The 15,891-nt window shown below is 42.1% G+C and overlaps 2 protein-coding genes across 2 annotated transcripts in view; one reads left to right on the top strand and one right to left on the bottom strand.

Annotated features, from left to right (window-relative positions):
* The first annotated feature begins 355 nt into the window (after positions 1-355).
* On the top strand, positions 356-5,165 carry si:ch211-212d10.2 (Rieske domain-containing protein). The gene is made up of 3 exons (XM_014216303.3): positions 356-711; positions 1,205-1,320; positions 2,951-5,165. Exons 1-3 carry the CDS (start codon positions 528-530, stop codon positions 3,047-3,049), a joined length of 399 nt encoding a protein of 132 aa, XP_014071778.1. The 5' UTR covers positions 356-527; the 3' UTR covers positions 3,050-5,165.
* Positions 5,166-5,208: 43 nt separating this feature from the next.
* LOC106613738 (cartilage intermediate layer protein 1) overlaps positions 5,209-15,891 on the bottom strand; it is a 31,535-nt gene continuing 20,852 nt past the window's right edge. The window contains exons 7-10 of the mRNA XM_014216301.3: positions 14,580-14,688; positions 14,279-14,436; positions 10,111-12,527; positions 5,209-10,025 (exon numbers count right to left, since the gene is read on the bottom strand). Coding sequence (XP_014071776.1) covers positions 10,123-12,527; positions 14,279-14,436; positions 14,580-14,688 — 2,672 coding nt within the window. The 3' untranslated portion in view covers positions 5,209-10,025; positions 10,111-10,122. The remainder of the gene's footprint in view (positions 10,026-10,110; positions 12,528-14,278; positions 14,437-14,579; positions 14,689-15,891) is intronic.

Raw genomic sequence — 15,891 nt, 5'->3', positions numbered from 1 at the left:
CAGGGCACATGCCCTGTGTGCCTGTTCGTTGTCTTGCCCTGATTTAGAATGTATGATATTCCCACATTTTAAGAGCCAGTGTTATTGCGTTTGTAATTAGAGTTAAATTTAGGCTAATGTGCTAGAGGGAAATAAAAACAACTGTAGCACCTGTTCCATATTGTTTTGCACAAAACATATGGTAACCTATGGCAGTCTGATTAAAATCTAACGCCTTTTTTTTTTAAATGTAGTAGCCTTACTGAACAGGTGTGCAAAAAATAAATGACCTGAGATTCAGTTGACCCTATTAAAAATAATCTGTCATCTCTGGCCAATCGCTTGACCTACGTCTTGAAATCATTGGCTGTTCTAATGTTCTGATGAACGCGGATGACATGACAAGACTACCGGATCCCGATGCCAGTTAGTTTTATGTTATTGAATATTCTCACATAAAACAATCAATTCTAAAATGCGTAGTCAGTAGGCGGTAAAGGGACTTTACAACGAGTAGCGCAAATAACGGATATTCCCAATTTGTTTAAATGGCGTCTGGGAATGAAGAGGAAAGTGCGGGTAGCGTTTCATGGAGGCTAATAGGCCCAGTCTCTGAGCTTTCCAAGAAGCAGTGCCGTTTGATGCACTCCTCCCTCGGCTACGGTTCCGATGTTTGCCTGTTCTACGTGAAAGGGGAATTCTTCGCCATGGATGCTCGCTGCGCTCACTCCGGTAACCACATATGCCTCACTTTACATTCCACTCGCTATATCTCAGGGCTATAGGCTAGACACAATGCGCTGGAATTCTATAGAAATCACTAGCCATATGCATATCATACTTTTTTGAAGCTATGAATAACAAAAACACTAAAACTGTTTTCGTAGGAAATAGATTAAAACTGGTACATTCATTTTGAGTATAAAATGGTAAGATACTGAAAGAGTCGAAAAATGCATGGAAGGCAAGTGCTCATTCATAAGCATCATTTATGTTATGAAATGAGTTAAAGTAGAGTATCAAAAGGCCAGACAAAACAAATAATCTGCATGTAGATGTTACAGTGTATTGCATTTCAACTCGCCTTTTTTCCAGTAATGTCAACATTTCTGGAGTTAAACTCTCTTTGATGAAATTGCTCTTCTACGTAATGAAGTATGACATCAGATCACTTGAATCGATTTCCAGAGGAACTGTTGTTCATGTGGTGTGCTGTTTTTGACAGGTGGTCCGCTGTGTGATGGAGACATTGAGGATGCAGATGGTATCCTGCAGGTCTTCTGCCCCTGGCATGACTATGACTTTAACCTCAGGACAGGACAATCAGGGACTGGTTTACAGGTGAGTCTACCAACTAATGTAGACCAACCAATAAACCAACCTACACTTCTACAAACCCAGAATGCTATTAAACTAAAAATGAAACAAACTTCACCGCAGTTGCAATGAACACTTCTCTAAGCCTTGACCAAGATCTGCAGCCTATGTGCTTAGCCTATTATATGGCACACGATCCATGACAACAATAGTCTCCCTTCCCTCCCTCACCTTTCCTCCTTGAAATTCAGTTGGCATGAATGGATAGGAGAAAGTGGTGACGGAGAGCTTTTCACGGTCACTATCCTGGTCAATAATTCAAGGAGGGAGGGAAAGTTCTGCGTTTCCTATAATGTTCCAAAAGGGACGTCACTTTTTCAATCAATTTCTCACCACCCCTTCATGTCAATTACCGTAATTTCTGGACTATTAAGCGCACCTCTACTATTAAGCGCACCTATAAGCCGCATCCACTGAATTTAAAAAGAAATATTATTTTTAACATAAATAAGCCGCACATGTCTATAAGCCGCAGGTGCCTACCGGTACATTGAAACAAATTAACTTTACACAGGCTTTAACGGAACACGGCTTGTAACAAAAATAAATAGGCTTTAACGAAACACGGCTTGTAACAAAAATAAATAGACTTTAACGAAACACGGCTTGGAACAAAAAATAAAAAATTAGCAGTAAGCTTTAGTTGTCTTTTTGCACTGAGTCAATTCCTCACGCTGCTGTTTCCAACGTCTTATCGTCGACTCATTAAGACCAAGCTCCCGTGCAGCAGCTCTATTTCCTTTTCCAACAGCCAGATCAATCACCTTCAACTTGAAAGCTGCATCATATGCATTTCTCTGTGTCTTTGCCATGATGAGGGTGACAAAATGACTACCGTAATCAGAATGATGGGAAGTTTGAGAGCGCTCGATTTAATCTAAACAGTAAACAAAGAAGTTGTTTGACCTTAACCCGTTCGGCAATTTCATTGGTCTAATGAAAGCTTCATGCCGCCAAAAAACTGAGCACGTCACAGAATGTGTTTTTTTGGAGCAAAAAAAAATTGAAAGCGGGAAAAATCCATATATTAGCCGCGTCATTGTTTAAGCCGTGAGGTTCAAAGCCTGGGAAAAAAGTTGCGGCTTATAGTCCGTAATTTACGGTAATTGCTGGAAATACAAGCAATTTGTTTCTCTTTATAATTCCATGCAGGAGCAAAAACAAGGATCAAATTGCCTGTGAATGTTATAAATTAATTTCTTACAATTACAATGGGGGTAATGATCCAATGTCCAAAGTTAACATAGCTGTCAGACGAGGTGTTTGGGTGTTTCTTGGATGTTGGAACCACTCACAGTGGTGGTCTGACTGCATGTCTGTTGCCTTTTTAAACCGCCAATAGCTCTGTGTTGGTATGTTCTTGTGTTGACTTGCTCAACATTTCAAAATGTGTATTCCTAATCAGTGCAATGTGTGGAAAAACAAAATTGGCCCAGGCTACACTAACAAGTGTGACAGAAATATTGAGTGTTGTGATACGTTCTGCCCTGAGTGTGCTCTCTGCTCATGGTAAAGCTCACAGTCAAGGTGTTGTGTTTGTTTTCAATTTTTCCAGCTGTGACATATCCTTGTTTTATGTGTTTATCTGTTTTAGCAACAAGTTTACAAAGTCAAATTGGAGGATGGCAGTGTGTATGTGAAGCACGCAAGCCCTCTCTCATTACAGACCTTCCCATTGGTCAAGAAGAGCTGAACTGCTGCCTAAAACCTGTTGCAAGCCTAGGCAATCCATATGGAATGGCCTGTAGCGATCCTGGCAATTCTTTAAGATTTATTCTACAAACCCAAGCCATCTGAGGCATTCCTTGCCTTATATGATCATCACAGACCTTTTTCCACTCGGTTCTGGCAATGTTGTACTCTGGGTCATTATCAAGAGGATGGTCTGAAGGGAAGAGATATGACATCATCTTTTTGTTTGAGGTTTTTGGTGTCGGAGACACTGGGACATCAGCCATCCGCTGGCAGTGAAATAGAGAAGAGGTTGAAGGGCCACTGCTGATCTTGATAACCGATCAGACATTCAACAGACATTATGTATTAGCCACTGTTCAACTTAAGTACATTTTCATTCTTCCCTCCCTCAATATATCACAAATCCTCACAGTAACTGGCTCTTACGGAATCTGTGGAGGTTTACAAATATTGTATGTTCTAAATGATATGTCCAATATGTACATCTGACTGGCGCTTTAAGGACTACTGGGAATATAGATACTTTTAGTAGAGAAGTGTAAACAGCCCATCTTCATTCCCTGTGGCTCAGTTGGTAGAGCATGGTGTTTGCAACGCCAGCATGGTGTGTGCAACGCCAGGGTTGTGGGTTCGATTCCCACGGGGGGCCAGTACAAAAAAATATATGAAATGTATGCTTTCACTACTGTAAGTCGCTCTGGATAAGAGCGTCTGCTAAATGACTAAAATGTAAATGTAAAATGCATTACTGTAAGGTGGAAGAGTATAATTACTGGAACTGATGTGAGGTAATTGAGGTTCAAAACATGGTCCCAAATTTGAAATGCCCTTATATGCAAAGCTTTACATTATTTTACCTCAACCGTTTAACTGCGAACATAACACTGCCCAGTATCTGACCTCACATACATTCTGTCAATGCATTTGGTTCACCTCAGGTGAAGGATAATAGAAGCTATTAATAGCTACTGTAACGTTACATCTACAGTAAAACATCTATTCATTTTGCTGAGTGGTGAGGTTTTGAATGGAATGAAGTGATCCCTGCAGTAGCCCAGAGAGAGAATAGAAACCACAGCTCAGCTATATGACCCCCACCTAAACTGGTGACTGCCATTTGTAGTACCTAGCTGAGATCCAAGGGAACACACATGAAGGGTCCTGTAATTATTACTGGTTATGGTCCAGTAATAAGTATTTATTAAAGCCCTGTCAGCATTTCCCCTTTGGCCGATGCACAGACGTGTTCTTCCCTACTGACGCAATGGCAAAGGGAAGACTGGTCAACAGGCTTCAGAGCAGGCTCAGGACTGAATTGCACTATTCAGTCAAGAGAAATGTGTTATTGTAGCTACTTGTGTTTTTTTTTTATGCCTCCTCTTCGCCTACACTGGCAACAACATTCACTACATCTTCTATCCACTACATGTTCTCACTCTGACATTACAGAGATTGCCAAAAAGGTGTCAGTAAAAGTGTGGCTTGCCATTCCAGTTTTCCCACCTCATAGCCTCCCCTGTTGTGCGACTTTGTACAATAGTATTTCCATTGGCGTCGAGTGCTGTGTGGATAGGACCTGTGCCTCGTGTTTAATTATTCATCACCAGAGGGGTAATATTCACTGACAATTGAGATGCAGCCATTGTGTGTTTTGGTAGAACAATCACTGGGTCTGGCGTGCACAGTCCAAGAATGGTTTTCACATTTTGTGGATCCAGACGTTTCCGAATAATCTGTTTATTGTGTTGGATTCACAAGTTGTCCTTAGACATTAGAGGACCCATCGTTGATGTCAGAACTTTGCAATGTAGGCTATTACATAATGTTTGTCTCTCATATGCAAAGCTCTATATTTCGTTTTTTTTGCTACTGTTTCAAATGTATATGCCTGTCATTAAGCTGCTTATATGGTTTTTCATACCATTTTATATTAATTGTTATGACTGTCTTGTTATTGATGTGGATGTTATGAATTATGCAAACTAAGTTATGCCTTCATTTTGTGTTTTATTTCAATTTAATCTCACGGTACGTCACGTCTTAGTACTACAGTAAAATGGAATATGTCCTTTTGCTGATTACTTTTTTCAAAATAAAATATGTTTCCAGCTCGATCATTAATACATATCAAATCAGGACATCATATCACCAGAAAAGTCTACATTAAAGGTTTATTTACAATTCCTCATACATTTAGTAAATGTCATACAATACACAATTTACACATAAAAACCATATGAAAAACAAATGGGCAACGCCATGCAATACATGTTACATAATGATTTACAGAGAATTCTCAGGAATTGATTTATATAATGCGTTTATGGGGGCCCAAGACTTCTCCCAGAGCACAGTGGCAACTATACAAGTCTCTCTTTATAGGCTAGGCAATGGTGGAAATATCCATTGTTCGTTTCACCAGAGGATATTCCCAAATAAGTTAGTCTCCCTCAGAGCAGCCAGACAGTACAGGAGAGGACAGATGCATGCACTCATCATGCTGATGGCACAAGCACACTCGGAAAACAACGTGAGGCCAAGGCAGGGCTGTATAGTGTCAGTCAGTCTACAAGTCTAGTATTCGACAGGATGAGTAGTAATACGAGACTGCTGATTTACAATGGAGAAGTGGTGAAAACCGGGAGAAAATGTGAATTGTTATTTAATCACTTATGTGAATTGTGAAGCATGGGCCTGTCTTGGAATTGTTAGAACCTGAAACAGTGTCTGGAGTCATAGGGGATCATGTCGTTTGGCTATTACTTCTTTATTAAAAAAAAAAGAAATATTCCACAAATTGTCAAGTTTCTAAATTTGAATGGGAAAACTTTATTTCTCCTTGTTATGAGTTAGGAAACTCCCAACATTATTTTCAACTCATTAAACAAAGTCATCCAGCTCTTACATATCTACATTGAAATCCTCTGAAAGACAAAGAGACTGTTTGGATATTCTTTACTATTTTTCTCACTTGATGTGTTACGTAACATTGGCAGTTAGACTTACTCTGTATCTCAACCTCCCCCCCGTAGCCTCTCTATGAAACATCTACCATTCAACTTGACAGTGCACTTTGCCTTTAAATGGTCTACTTCCATATGAGACCGCTTCAAATAAGTGATTGACAGCAAGGTCGAAGAACACTTATTTTTTTCAGTTTCTTTCTCTCCAATCCTTCTCTCACAAATGACTCCTCTGGATATCTTTGGTATTACATGTCCTCCAGTTGTCCAATAGCTCTCACACCATTCTGTGGTGAATAGGAGTTGGGAGTTATCATCTCACATGATGACCCAGCTCGGCTGCAACAATCTGCTTAGCTGGACTGTCCATGCTAAGAGGGCTTAACAGGCCCATGATGGCAGAAGTCATTGATAATGACTAGTGGACCATAAACAATCATTTCCACATGTTGCTCTTCATAGGCAATTTCCAATATATTTGTATAATCTATTTGATCTCAAAGTACATGTGGCACATCTATTTAATTGTCCTATTTTTGGCTTATGTTTTGCTGACTGAAATGTAAGAGAACACCTTGATTTTTCAGCTAATTTAACAGTAGGGTAATTTTTAATGTTGAATGGACTCAACCTCTTGGGCCTAAATTATATCCAACAGCAGTCTGGAAATCAACTTGTTTGGCTTTTTATGAAAGACTTGGTCAAGCTCTTCAAAGTGCCCCCAAGAGTATTTGTCATTTATTTCCTAATTAACGACTGGGCTGATAATAACGTGCCAGACCTGTTTGCCGCTTCTGTAGTCCACAGACACTCATTTGGGTTTGGATTAGTTCAGCTCTAGGAGCTCTCCAACAGTCTGAAGGGACCCACAGCCACCCACTACATAGATAAACAAGTTTGGACCTATTATCAATGGGGAACTTTCCTCCAATTACGGGAATCCAATTAAATAGGCCTCCTTGAACATCTTGCCACTGTACTGCCAAAGCACTGGAGAGCCTCTAAAACTCATACTCAGTGAGGGGTAGAAAGATGTTATGCTCAGTATTGGTTCTACTGAGGGATTGTTTAAATAAAGATTCATTTTTCCAGAATGTATTTTCCCATTGGGAAACACATGGAATTGGTCCTGTAATAGTCTAAGGTGTATCTGCAACTTAACTCTAGTAATAAGTTGTTGTTTAGTTGCTATTGGAAAACAGTACAGTTGAGATTTATTTTTCCCTCTGGAAATATACTGTGTTCTCTGTAGCTGAAAATATGATTGTACAATTAATGCTAAAAGTTTATGAGTCATGCAGCAAGATATGAAAAAGTTATCATAGCAGATTGCAGAAATATACTTGACATTGACTATGTAAAACGATGACCTAACATTTGAATTATGGTTATTCACTGTAATGCAAAGGAATCCTCTACAAGCTCCCTTACAAATATCCGTATTATAAACTGGGAGGTTCGAGCCCTGATTGCTGATTGGCTGAAAGCCATGGTATATCAGACTGTATACCGCGGGTTTGTATTTTTACTGCTCTTATTACAGTACCTTGGTAACCAGTTTATAATAGCAATAAGGGACCTCAGGGGTTTGTGGTTTATTGCCAATATACCACGGCTAAGGGCTGTATTCAGGCACTCTGCGTTGCGTCGTGCTTAAGAACAGCCCAAGCCCTGGTATATTGGCCATATACCACACCACCTCAGGCCTTATTGTTTAAGTACAGTGCATTCGAAAAGTATTCAGAACCCTTGACTTTTTCCACATTTTGTTATGTTACAACCTTATTCTAAAATTGATTAAATAGTTTTCCCCCCTCATCAATCTACACACAGTACCCCATAATGACAAAGCAAAAACAGTTTTTTAGTAATGTTGGCAAATGTATTACAAAAAAAACAGTAATCCCTGCCTAAGGTGCTTCAACAGACTTGAGTCATCTTGGGTATGACGCTACAAGCTTGGGGAGTTTCTCCCATTCTTCTCTGCAGATCCTCTCAAGCTCTGTCAGGTTGGATGGGGAGCGTAGCTGCATAGCTATTTTCAGGTCTCTCCAGAGATGTTCGATCGGGTTCAATTCCAGGCTCTGGCTGGGCCACTCAAGGACATTCTGAGACTTGTCCCAAAGCCAGTCCTGTGTTGTCTTGGATGTGTGCTTATGGTTGTTGTCCTGTTGGAAGGTGAACCTTCGCCCCAGTCTGAGGTCCTGAGTGCTCTGAAGCAGGTTTTCATCAAGGATCTCTCCGTACTTTGCTCCGTTCATCTGTCCCTTGTTCCTGACTGGTCTCCAAGTCCCTGCCGCTGAAAAACATCCCCACAGCATGATGCTGCCACCACCATGCTTCACCATAGGGATGGTGACAGGTTTCTTCCAGATGTGATGCTTGGCATTCAGGCCAAAGTGTTCAATCTTGGTTTCATCAGACCAGAGAATCTTGTTTCTCATGGTCTGAGAGTCCTTTAGGTGCCTTTTGGCAAACTCCAAGCGGGCTGTCATGTGCGTTTTACTGAGGAGTGGCTTCCTTCTGGCCACCCTACCATAAAAGCCTGATTGGTGGAGTGCTGCAGAGATGGTTGTCCTTCTGGAAGGTTCTCACATCTTCACAGAGGAACCATTTAAGATTGATGGAGGCCATGTTCTTGGGGACCTTCAATGCTGCATAACATTTTTGGTACCCTTTTTGCTTTGTCATTATGGGGTATTGTGTGTAGATTGATGAGGAAAAAATGTAATTTAATCAATTTTAGAATAAGGCTGTAATGTAACAAAATGTGGAAGAAGTCAAGAGGTCTGAAAACTTTCAGAATGTACTGTATACTGAAGGATTTATCCTATTTACCAGCAGTACCAAGTGCAGTATATTGGCTTGTCACATGGTGATTTGCAATGTCTCTCAAGTCAAAATGGAATATAGCTATTGCACTTCATGAGACAAAGACGGACACCCCCTCACCAAACAACAATACAGTCTCAGAATTAGTCTAGCTAATTCTCTGCTATGTATAAATAGGGTTTTCATGTCTGTTGTTTATTTGTTTTGTTTTTTACATTCCTGACAGTAACGTAAAAGGGATGTTGAAAAACAGACAGAGAGGTGTGTTGGATGAGTACTTGGGAACTCTGTGGGAAGTGAGGGCTGAAGGTAATTGGTTCATTCCTCACAATCTCTTCTCCCAGGTCCCATACCGCAGGCTCTGTTTAGTCTACTGGTGAGATCCGTTTTGTTAAGGGATGCTTGTCTTGGCTAGGGTCCTGATGCATGTTGTAGTTAAGTTACAGTAAGGTTTGTCTAGATCGCAGTTGGCAATGTGACATGCTAAACCATTTTTTTTTAAACCTAGAAACAAGGGTACTAAAAAGCGTTCTCTGTTCCACGGACGCGATAATTCCTTGCACCCCAATGCAACTTCAATAAGCCTCTTCTTGGTAGAGAATTCTTCCCGGTTTCTAGAAAAGGGGCCCACTGTCTATTACAAACAGACTGGATCACTAGGACCTGATGTTCCTCTGATTTTGACGGACTCATGAGTACAATGGAAGCTTTGGCCAATTAGGAAGTGTTTAGCATTTAGACTGGCTTTTACAGTTGGTTATAACTCATGCGATCATAGACATCCGAAAAGACGGCCACAATGGTTAATGTGAAACGCTACAAATCCAAATATAAATTTGATTTCTCAGAAATTGAATTTGTCATTTCCTTCATAAAAGCCTATTAAACGGCAATTAAATTAACATCCTTTGCTGGGCTGATGAAAGCTAAAGAAATTTTGTTCTTCTCAAAGAATAAAATGAGTACTGATATTTATTGCCAAACCCTTCAAGTAAGTTTCAGAGAAAATGCATGTCTTAATTTCTCTCCTCTGTGTGGTTTTTCTGGAATGGTTACTGTTTCAATAGAGTACCTTGCTGTTCAAAGAAAGTTCACATCCAACATCACCAAGCTGACCCAACTTGACATTTAATTCTTTGGTTGTGAGGATGCCATCTTCTTTATTTCCAACCCAAAGACCTAAGAGTAGATTGAAAGGTGTTAGGAAAACTTTACACTCACTAACAATGTTTATTCTGTGGCTCAACTTAAACTTGTAACTCACTTAACGGCAGATCTACTGCCTGTCCTGTGCCCGCATCGTCGATCTCCTCCTGGGAGAGGAGCTGGATCTGCGGCTGGTGGACCCAGAGGGGTAGGTCACCACCCGGGAGGACCTTCCCCGGACCTGCAGCCCCTGCACCTCCCGCATGTCCCGGGCCATCTGAGAAAGAGTCTGGCTGGGGTTCGTCTGGAGGCGTTGGAAGAGACTCTCCCTGGTCACAGTCCTTTCTGGGCAGCTGAAGGTCAGAGCAACTCCAGTGTCTGACTTCATCTCCCTGGAGAACCCGTCAGAGGTACCGTCAAAGCAGCGTCCGATGGCGATCTCTTTTGCCACCCTAGGGTTCTGGTCTGTGACCGTGTAAATGCCATAGTTGTGCCCCAAGGGGTCGACAGGGCCCAGCATGTTGAAGGCATGGGACTCGTTGTTCGGTGAGGTAGGGGGGTGCTTGGTCAGGTACTCTTTTAGCAGGCTGTTGATGTCCACTCTCCGACAGTTGCCCTGTGGGAGGACTGATATGAGGGACCTATCGACTGCGGCTTGGTCGAAGAGCATGCCACTGCACTTGAACTCGAGGCAAGCTGCGGAGGTGTTGGCCACATGCATGTCACGGGTGCTGCGGATGTCTCTTATACCGTACAGCTGACCTGCGGTCTCAGGGTGGGTGCCTCCATGGTTCTGTGACCTTATCATGACCTCCTTTTGCCCCTGGATCTTGACCTTGATGTAGCAAGCCCTGAACTCCTGAGGGTTGGGCCACCAGGATTGGTAGTCACCCGTCCACGATGTTAAGTCGTTCTCTTGGAAGGGCACAACATTGTATTCGTATTTGTCCTTTTCCACTCTGAAGAATCGGAAGTGGTTGGCATCGACTCCAGCATTTTCACAGTCTATTAAACTCTGATAGGGGTATATTGGTCCATTGGTCTCTTCCACATTGTTGGGGTTGGGTTTTGCCAAGTTGATTCTGAAGGCTGTTTTCTTGAGAGCTGGATCATCGTGGTCTGAACGCTGGTAGTCTATCTTGTCTAAGTATGGCTGAGTCACTCCAATGATGTTTGGGTTCATCTTGGGGGTTGAGGGAGCTGCCTCCAGCTCTTCACCACCCATAATTCCTGTGACATAAGCTGTGTAAGCATCAGGCACCCGGGCATCACAGAAGGCTGGCAGGCAAGCTCCATTAGGTCCGGTTATCACACTGTCAAAGCGACCCCATGCTCTGGGGTTAGAGGAGAACCCAGGCTTGGGCTCCAAGTTTATCAGGCTGATGACCACACCTTCCAGCTGCTCAGTGTTCAGGAACTTGTCATTCATGTACGCTCGCACTTTGACGTAGCAGCGGCGGTTCTCAGGCACGTCCAGGTTGAAAAGTCGACGCTCCCTGATTTCCATGTTACCTATAAGGAAAGTACGCTCCTCTCGCTTGCTCCTCCCATTACCACCAGATGTGGCCTGAGTGTAGTGAAAGTCACTCTCCTCCTCCCAGATGCCTGTGTCTGGGTTGAGGGACCACAGTTTCATTTTGGGAATGTGAGCTTGCATTTTGACGTGCTGCGTATCTAGGAGTACTTGGACCGGTCCAGCCCCCAGGACTTCCTGGTTCGCCTCATCTCTGAAGTCAACGGAAAACATCCCATATGTCCTCAGTGGAAGCATGTCACCCTCATCGTCCACAAAGCTGAGGTCACCAGGAGCTGCAGCAGCTGTGGTGATGTTCCTGGGGTCAATGAAGGTGACACTGGCTTTCACTGTACCTTTGTAAACCTCCCCATTATTCTTGTGGAAAGAATTTGGAGGTATGACGATCTGTCCAATAGGGTCCTCCCCTTTAATTTCTCCTAAGTCAATGGTATTTGTCTCTCCAGCATTGATATCAATAGGTTCCTGCTTTCTCATCACCTTCACGTCATGGTAAACAGACCCCCCTCTCCTGTCGAAGATAAACACCTTAGGAGTGTCAATGAACTTCTGCGTGGGATCCACAAAGTTGACTACCAGCCTCTCTGTGTCTGGGGTTATATTGAGTGTGAAGCCTCCTTTGTACCCTGTGGTGCCTACTCTCTCCTTGCCAATGTACATGTGCCCAAAACGCAGTGGTTCATCGTTGTCTGCTGTGACCACCCTGCCACGTACTAGCACCTTGGGCACTACACACTTCTGGCAGCCACACTCAGTTACAGCCTTGATGGGCAGGCTGTAGCTCCCACAGTCTATTACCCGGCTCTCCATCTTCTGGACCCCACAGCAGTAGCCACCTCCATCCCTGCAGCGCAGGTCGAAGTCCAGGGAGCCTGCACACTTATTGTGGGGGCAGCGGCCGGCGTTGTATAACTTAGAGTCCGTCCCAGGCTGAACACAGTCCATGGGCAGTCTGATGAGGTGGTTCTCAGGAGTGGGGTTGCATGCCGGTGTACCTTTAGCTGTGGAATACACAGCACATAGAGTTAGCAATGAGAATACACTTATGTTTAATGGCAGTAAACATATGCGCATATAGCAGTACATTTACTCATTCACTTATTTCATACAAAACATTTATGCAAATGGCCCACTCTGTCACACTTCACATTAACATGTAATTACCTAGAATTTCATTTTCATAGGGAGCATTAGTGTAATTAGTATGCAATAACAATACCTGTAACTATGGTAATATGAACAACATTTAGAGGTTTCCTTTATTATCGGTGGAAAAAAGAGTAGTGTTGTTCTTATAGGTTATAGGCTGTAGGTTATGTAATTCTTTTTAATTGCATTGTGGTTATCAAGGTACAATGCAGGTAACTACATGGTAAAGGATACGCAATGTAAAGTGTTCACTTAAACACACGTTCTCTCTGTCCACATGCTGAGCGACAACCATGATTAGCCAAGTTGCACTACAAATCATTCATAATGAGGTAATTAGATGTGAACTTCAGGAGAACATTTGTTCACCAACCATCCAGATGGAAATTAGAAAGAAAATATTTTTGTTTACCCAAATGTTGGCAAAATGTATACTCAGCATGACATCATGGCTGAGTATACGCTCCAGCGTTCCTGTTAAACTCCCCATCCTCCAAATAAGAAGATTATTGCAGACAGATGGAACAGTCTGATTAGCCCAATGTGTAATTTCCGTCCCTGGTCCCTTTGCGTTCTTTCAAAAAGTAATTAAAATTACAACAACTAAAAGAAACGATAAGAAAATGGTACAGATGTAAGATCTTAAATTGAGACAGTTTGCTACAGCAGGAAAATAATCCTGCAGCAATAAAATATTTGAATTATGTGGATTATAATTAATGGACATTTTCGTAGGGGTTGATACATTTTTCATAATGGAAAGTCTGACATTTCAAAGTGGAAATTACAAACTTTAGAAGCTTTTTTAAACCTGAAATACACTACAAGTTTGACATTTCCTGCATTTCAGGAAAGTTCTCCTGCAACGGGGGGGATCAAATGAAGATCCTACATCTGTAGTCCTGTCTTTTAATATGATTGAATTGAATGTGTTATTAATTAACTGGAGTGTAGCCTAATGTTCCCTAGTGAAGGGAACCACACTGGGCTGGTAGTGTGAAGCAGGTTCATCATTCTCCACTCAGAGCCTTGATGTTCCAGGTGTTGTTGTTCTAGTCACAGGGGCAAATCTCTCAGGCTGTAGCCCGGGGCTGATTGCTTTAGCACACTCCCTATTTGTCAATCTATATCGTGGCTAACAAGCAACTGGGGAATATGCACAATGTGTATCTATCCCGCACGGATGTGGAAACGCATACTTCTCTGACTTGACAAAAAAAAGGAACCGGATTTATTGTCAATCTTGGATTTCACTTCAATACGGGGAGCTCTGGAGAACTGGGATTTGGGTTTTTACTGTGTCCAGGATCTCTCTGTAAAGAATATTTGTTTAGACAAGGCTGCTTTCGACCAATGTAAACATAAAACCTTACTGTTCCACGTGCTGCCAGATTCTGGGGCCCTTGATATTTAATGATCTTATTTTCCTTGGGTGTATTTTGTTTTAGTTGTAACAGATACAGTAAAATTTGCAGATTTTTAAATTCATTTTTTTAATCTTTCTCATTCAGTTTACTCCAGCATCCTTCCCATACTGTCCATTTCTACAAGTACAGTATAGGTACAGTTAGTATAGGATTTGATGGATAAGGTCTATACATACCGATAACAGTGAGGAATGCCTGCGAAGACTTGCTGCTGCCTGTTTGGCTGCTGGCTTTACAGTAGTAATGTCCAGTCTGCTCTGGCTTTAGGCCTCTCAACACCAGATCCTCTTCGTATTTAAACACATTCCTATCCAGTAGGGTCCCATTATGGTACCTGGAAAGGAGAACATGCCATTCAAAAGTTATACAGAACATTCTAATAAGCTATTTTGCAATTTTAAATAATGGCATCTAGCCATGATTAAAATAAAACTTGGAGGATTTTTCCGGCATTTAAAAGTAAATGCATTATCTTACCAGTAGTATTTGTCTGGCATAGGCGACCCTGTTGCCTTGCAGCACAACATCACACGCTGTCCCTCGTAGCGCACTTTGTCCTCCGGGTGCTTTACAACATATGGCTTCTCTGCAAAGCAGTAGGAAACAAATCCTTAAAAACCTGGCATCATGATTCCATAAAACTTATTCAGGCCTACAGTTTAAACTCTTGTTGGTCTCCGTACTTATGAAAAATGATTGGGGTGTGATTATGGTTAAAATACTGCCCCTGTAACTGCACCTGTGTTTATTTAGTTTCCACATAGTGGGGTCTGGAATTATTGGATCCCTTGATAAAGATGCGCAAAAAATACTGCATTAAATAAATACAAATACTGAACTATATTGTATGCTCAAAAACATAGATTTTTACAAATATTTTTAACAAGTAATACAAAAAAAATCATAATCTTTGTTTTCAATAGTGCAGCACTCTCCCATTGCGAGAATAACAAAACTGAGCCTTTTCAATCAAATGTTAATCAATCAAATGTATTTTATAAAGCCCTTTTTACATCAGCAGTTGTCACAATGTTTAATGAGATTGGAGAACATATTGAGAGGGATCTTAGACCATTCATCCATACTGATTCCTTCCAGATCCTTGATATCCTTCATCTGCACTTATGGACGGCCATCTTCAATTCCCAGAAACCCTAGACCCACTCCAATTTGCATTCCGCCCCAACAGACCCACAGATGATGCAGTCTCTATTGCACTCCACACTGCCCTTTCCCACCTGGACAAAAGGAACACCTATGTGAGAATGCTATTCATTGACTACAGCTCAGCGTTCAACACCATAGTGCCCTCAAAGCTCATCACTAAGCTAAGGACCCTGGGACTAAACACCTCCCTCTGCAGCTGGATCTTGGACTTCCTGATGGGCCGCCCCCACATGGTAAGGGTAGGTAACAACACATCCGCCACTCTGATCCTCAACACAGGGGCCCCTCAGGGGTGCGTGCTCAGCCCACTCCTGTACTCCCTGTTCACTCATGACCGCACGGTCAGGCACGACTCCAACACCATCATTAAATTTGCCGATGACAATGGTGGTAGGCCTGATCACCGACAACAACGCGACCACCTATAGGGAAGAGGTCAGAGACCTGGCCATGTGGTCCCAGGACAACAACCTGTCCCTCAATGTGATCAAGACAAAGGAGATGATTGTGGACTACAGGAAAAAGAGGACCGAGTGTTAACTCGAAATGACACAACGACAAGGTTCCAGTTTAACAAAGTTTACTATACTGTATGAACACACTACAAGGTAGCCATTACACT

Source organism: Salmo salar, chromosome 10 (assembly GCF_965601325.2).
Source record: "Salmo salar chromosome 10, fSalSal1, whole genome shotgun sequence".
In the NCBI taxonomy this organism is placed as follows: domain Eukaryota; kingdom Metazoa; phylum Chordata; class Actinopteri; order Salmoniformes; family Salmonidae; genus Salmo; species Salmo salar.
Note: the sequence above shows the minus strand (reverse complement) of the source record. Positions and strands in the feature narration are given on the sequence as shown.

Coding starts and splice junctions, on each gene's coding strand:
- si:ch211-212d10.2 (XM_014216303.3), top strand. CDS start 528: ATGGCGTCTGGGAATGAAGAGGAAAGTGCGGGTAGCGTTTCATGGAGG. Junction 712..1,204: donor TGCTCGCTGCGCTCACTCCG/GTAACCACATAT, acceptor TGTTTTTGACAG/GTGGTCCGCTGTGTGATGGA. Junction 1,321..2,950: donor AATCAGGGACTGGTTTACAG/GTGAGTCTACCA, acceptor TATCTGTTTTAG/CAACAAGTTTACAAAGTCAA.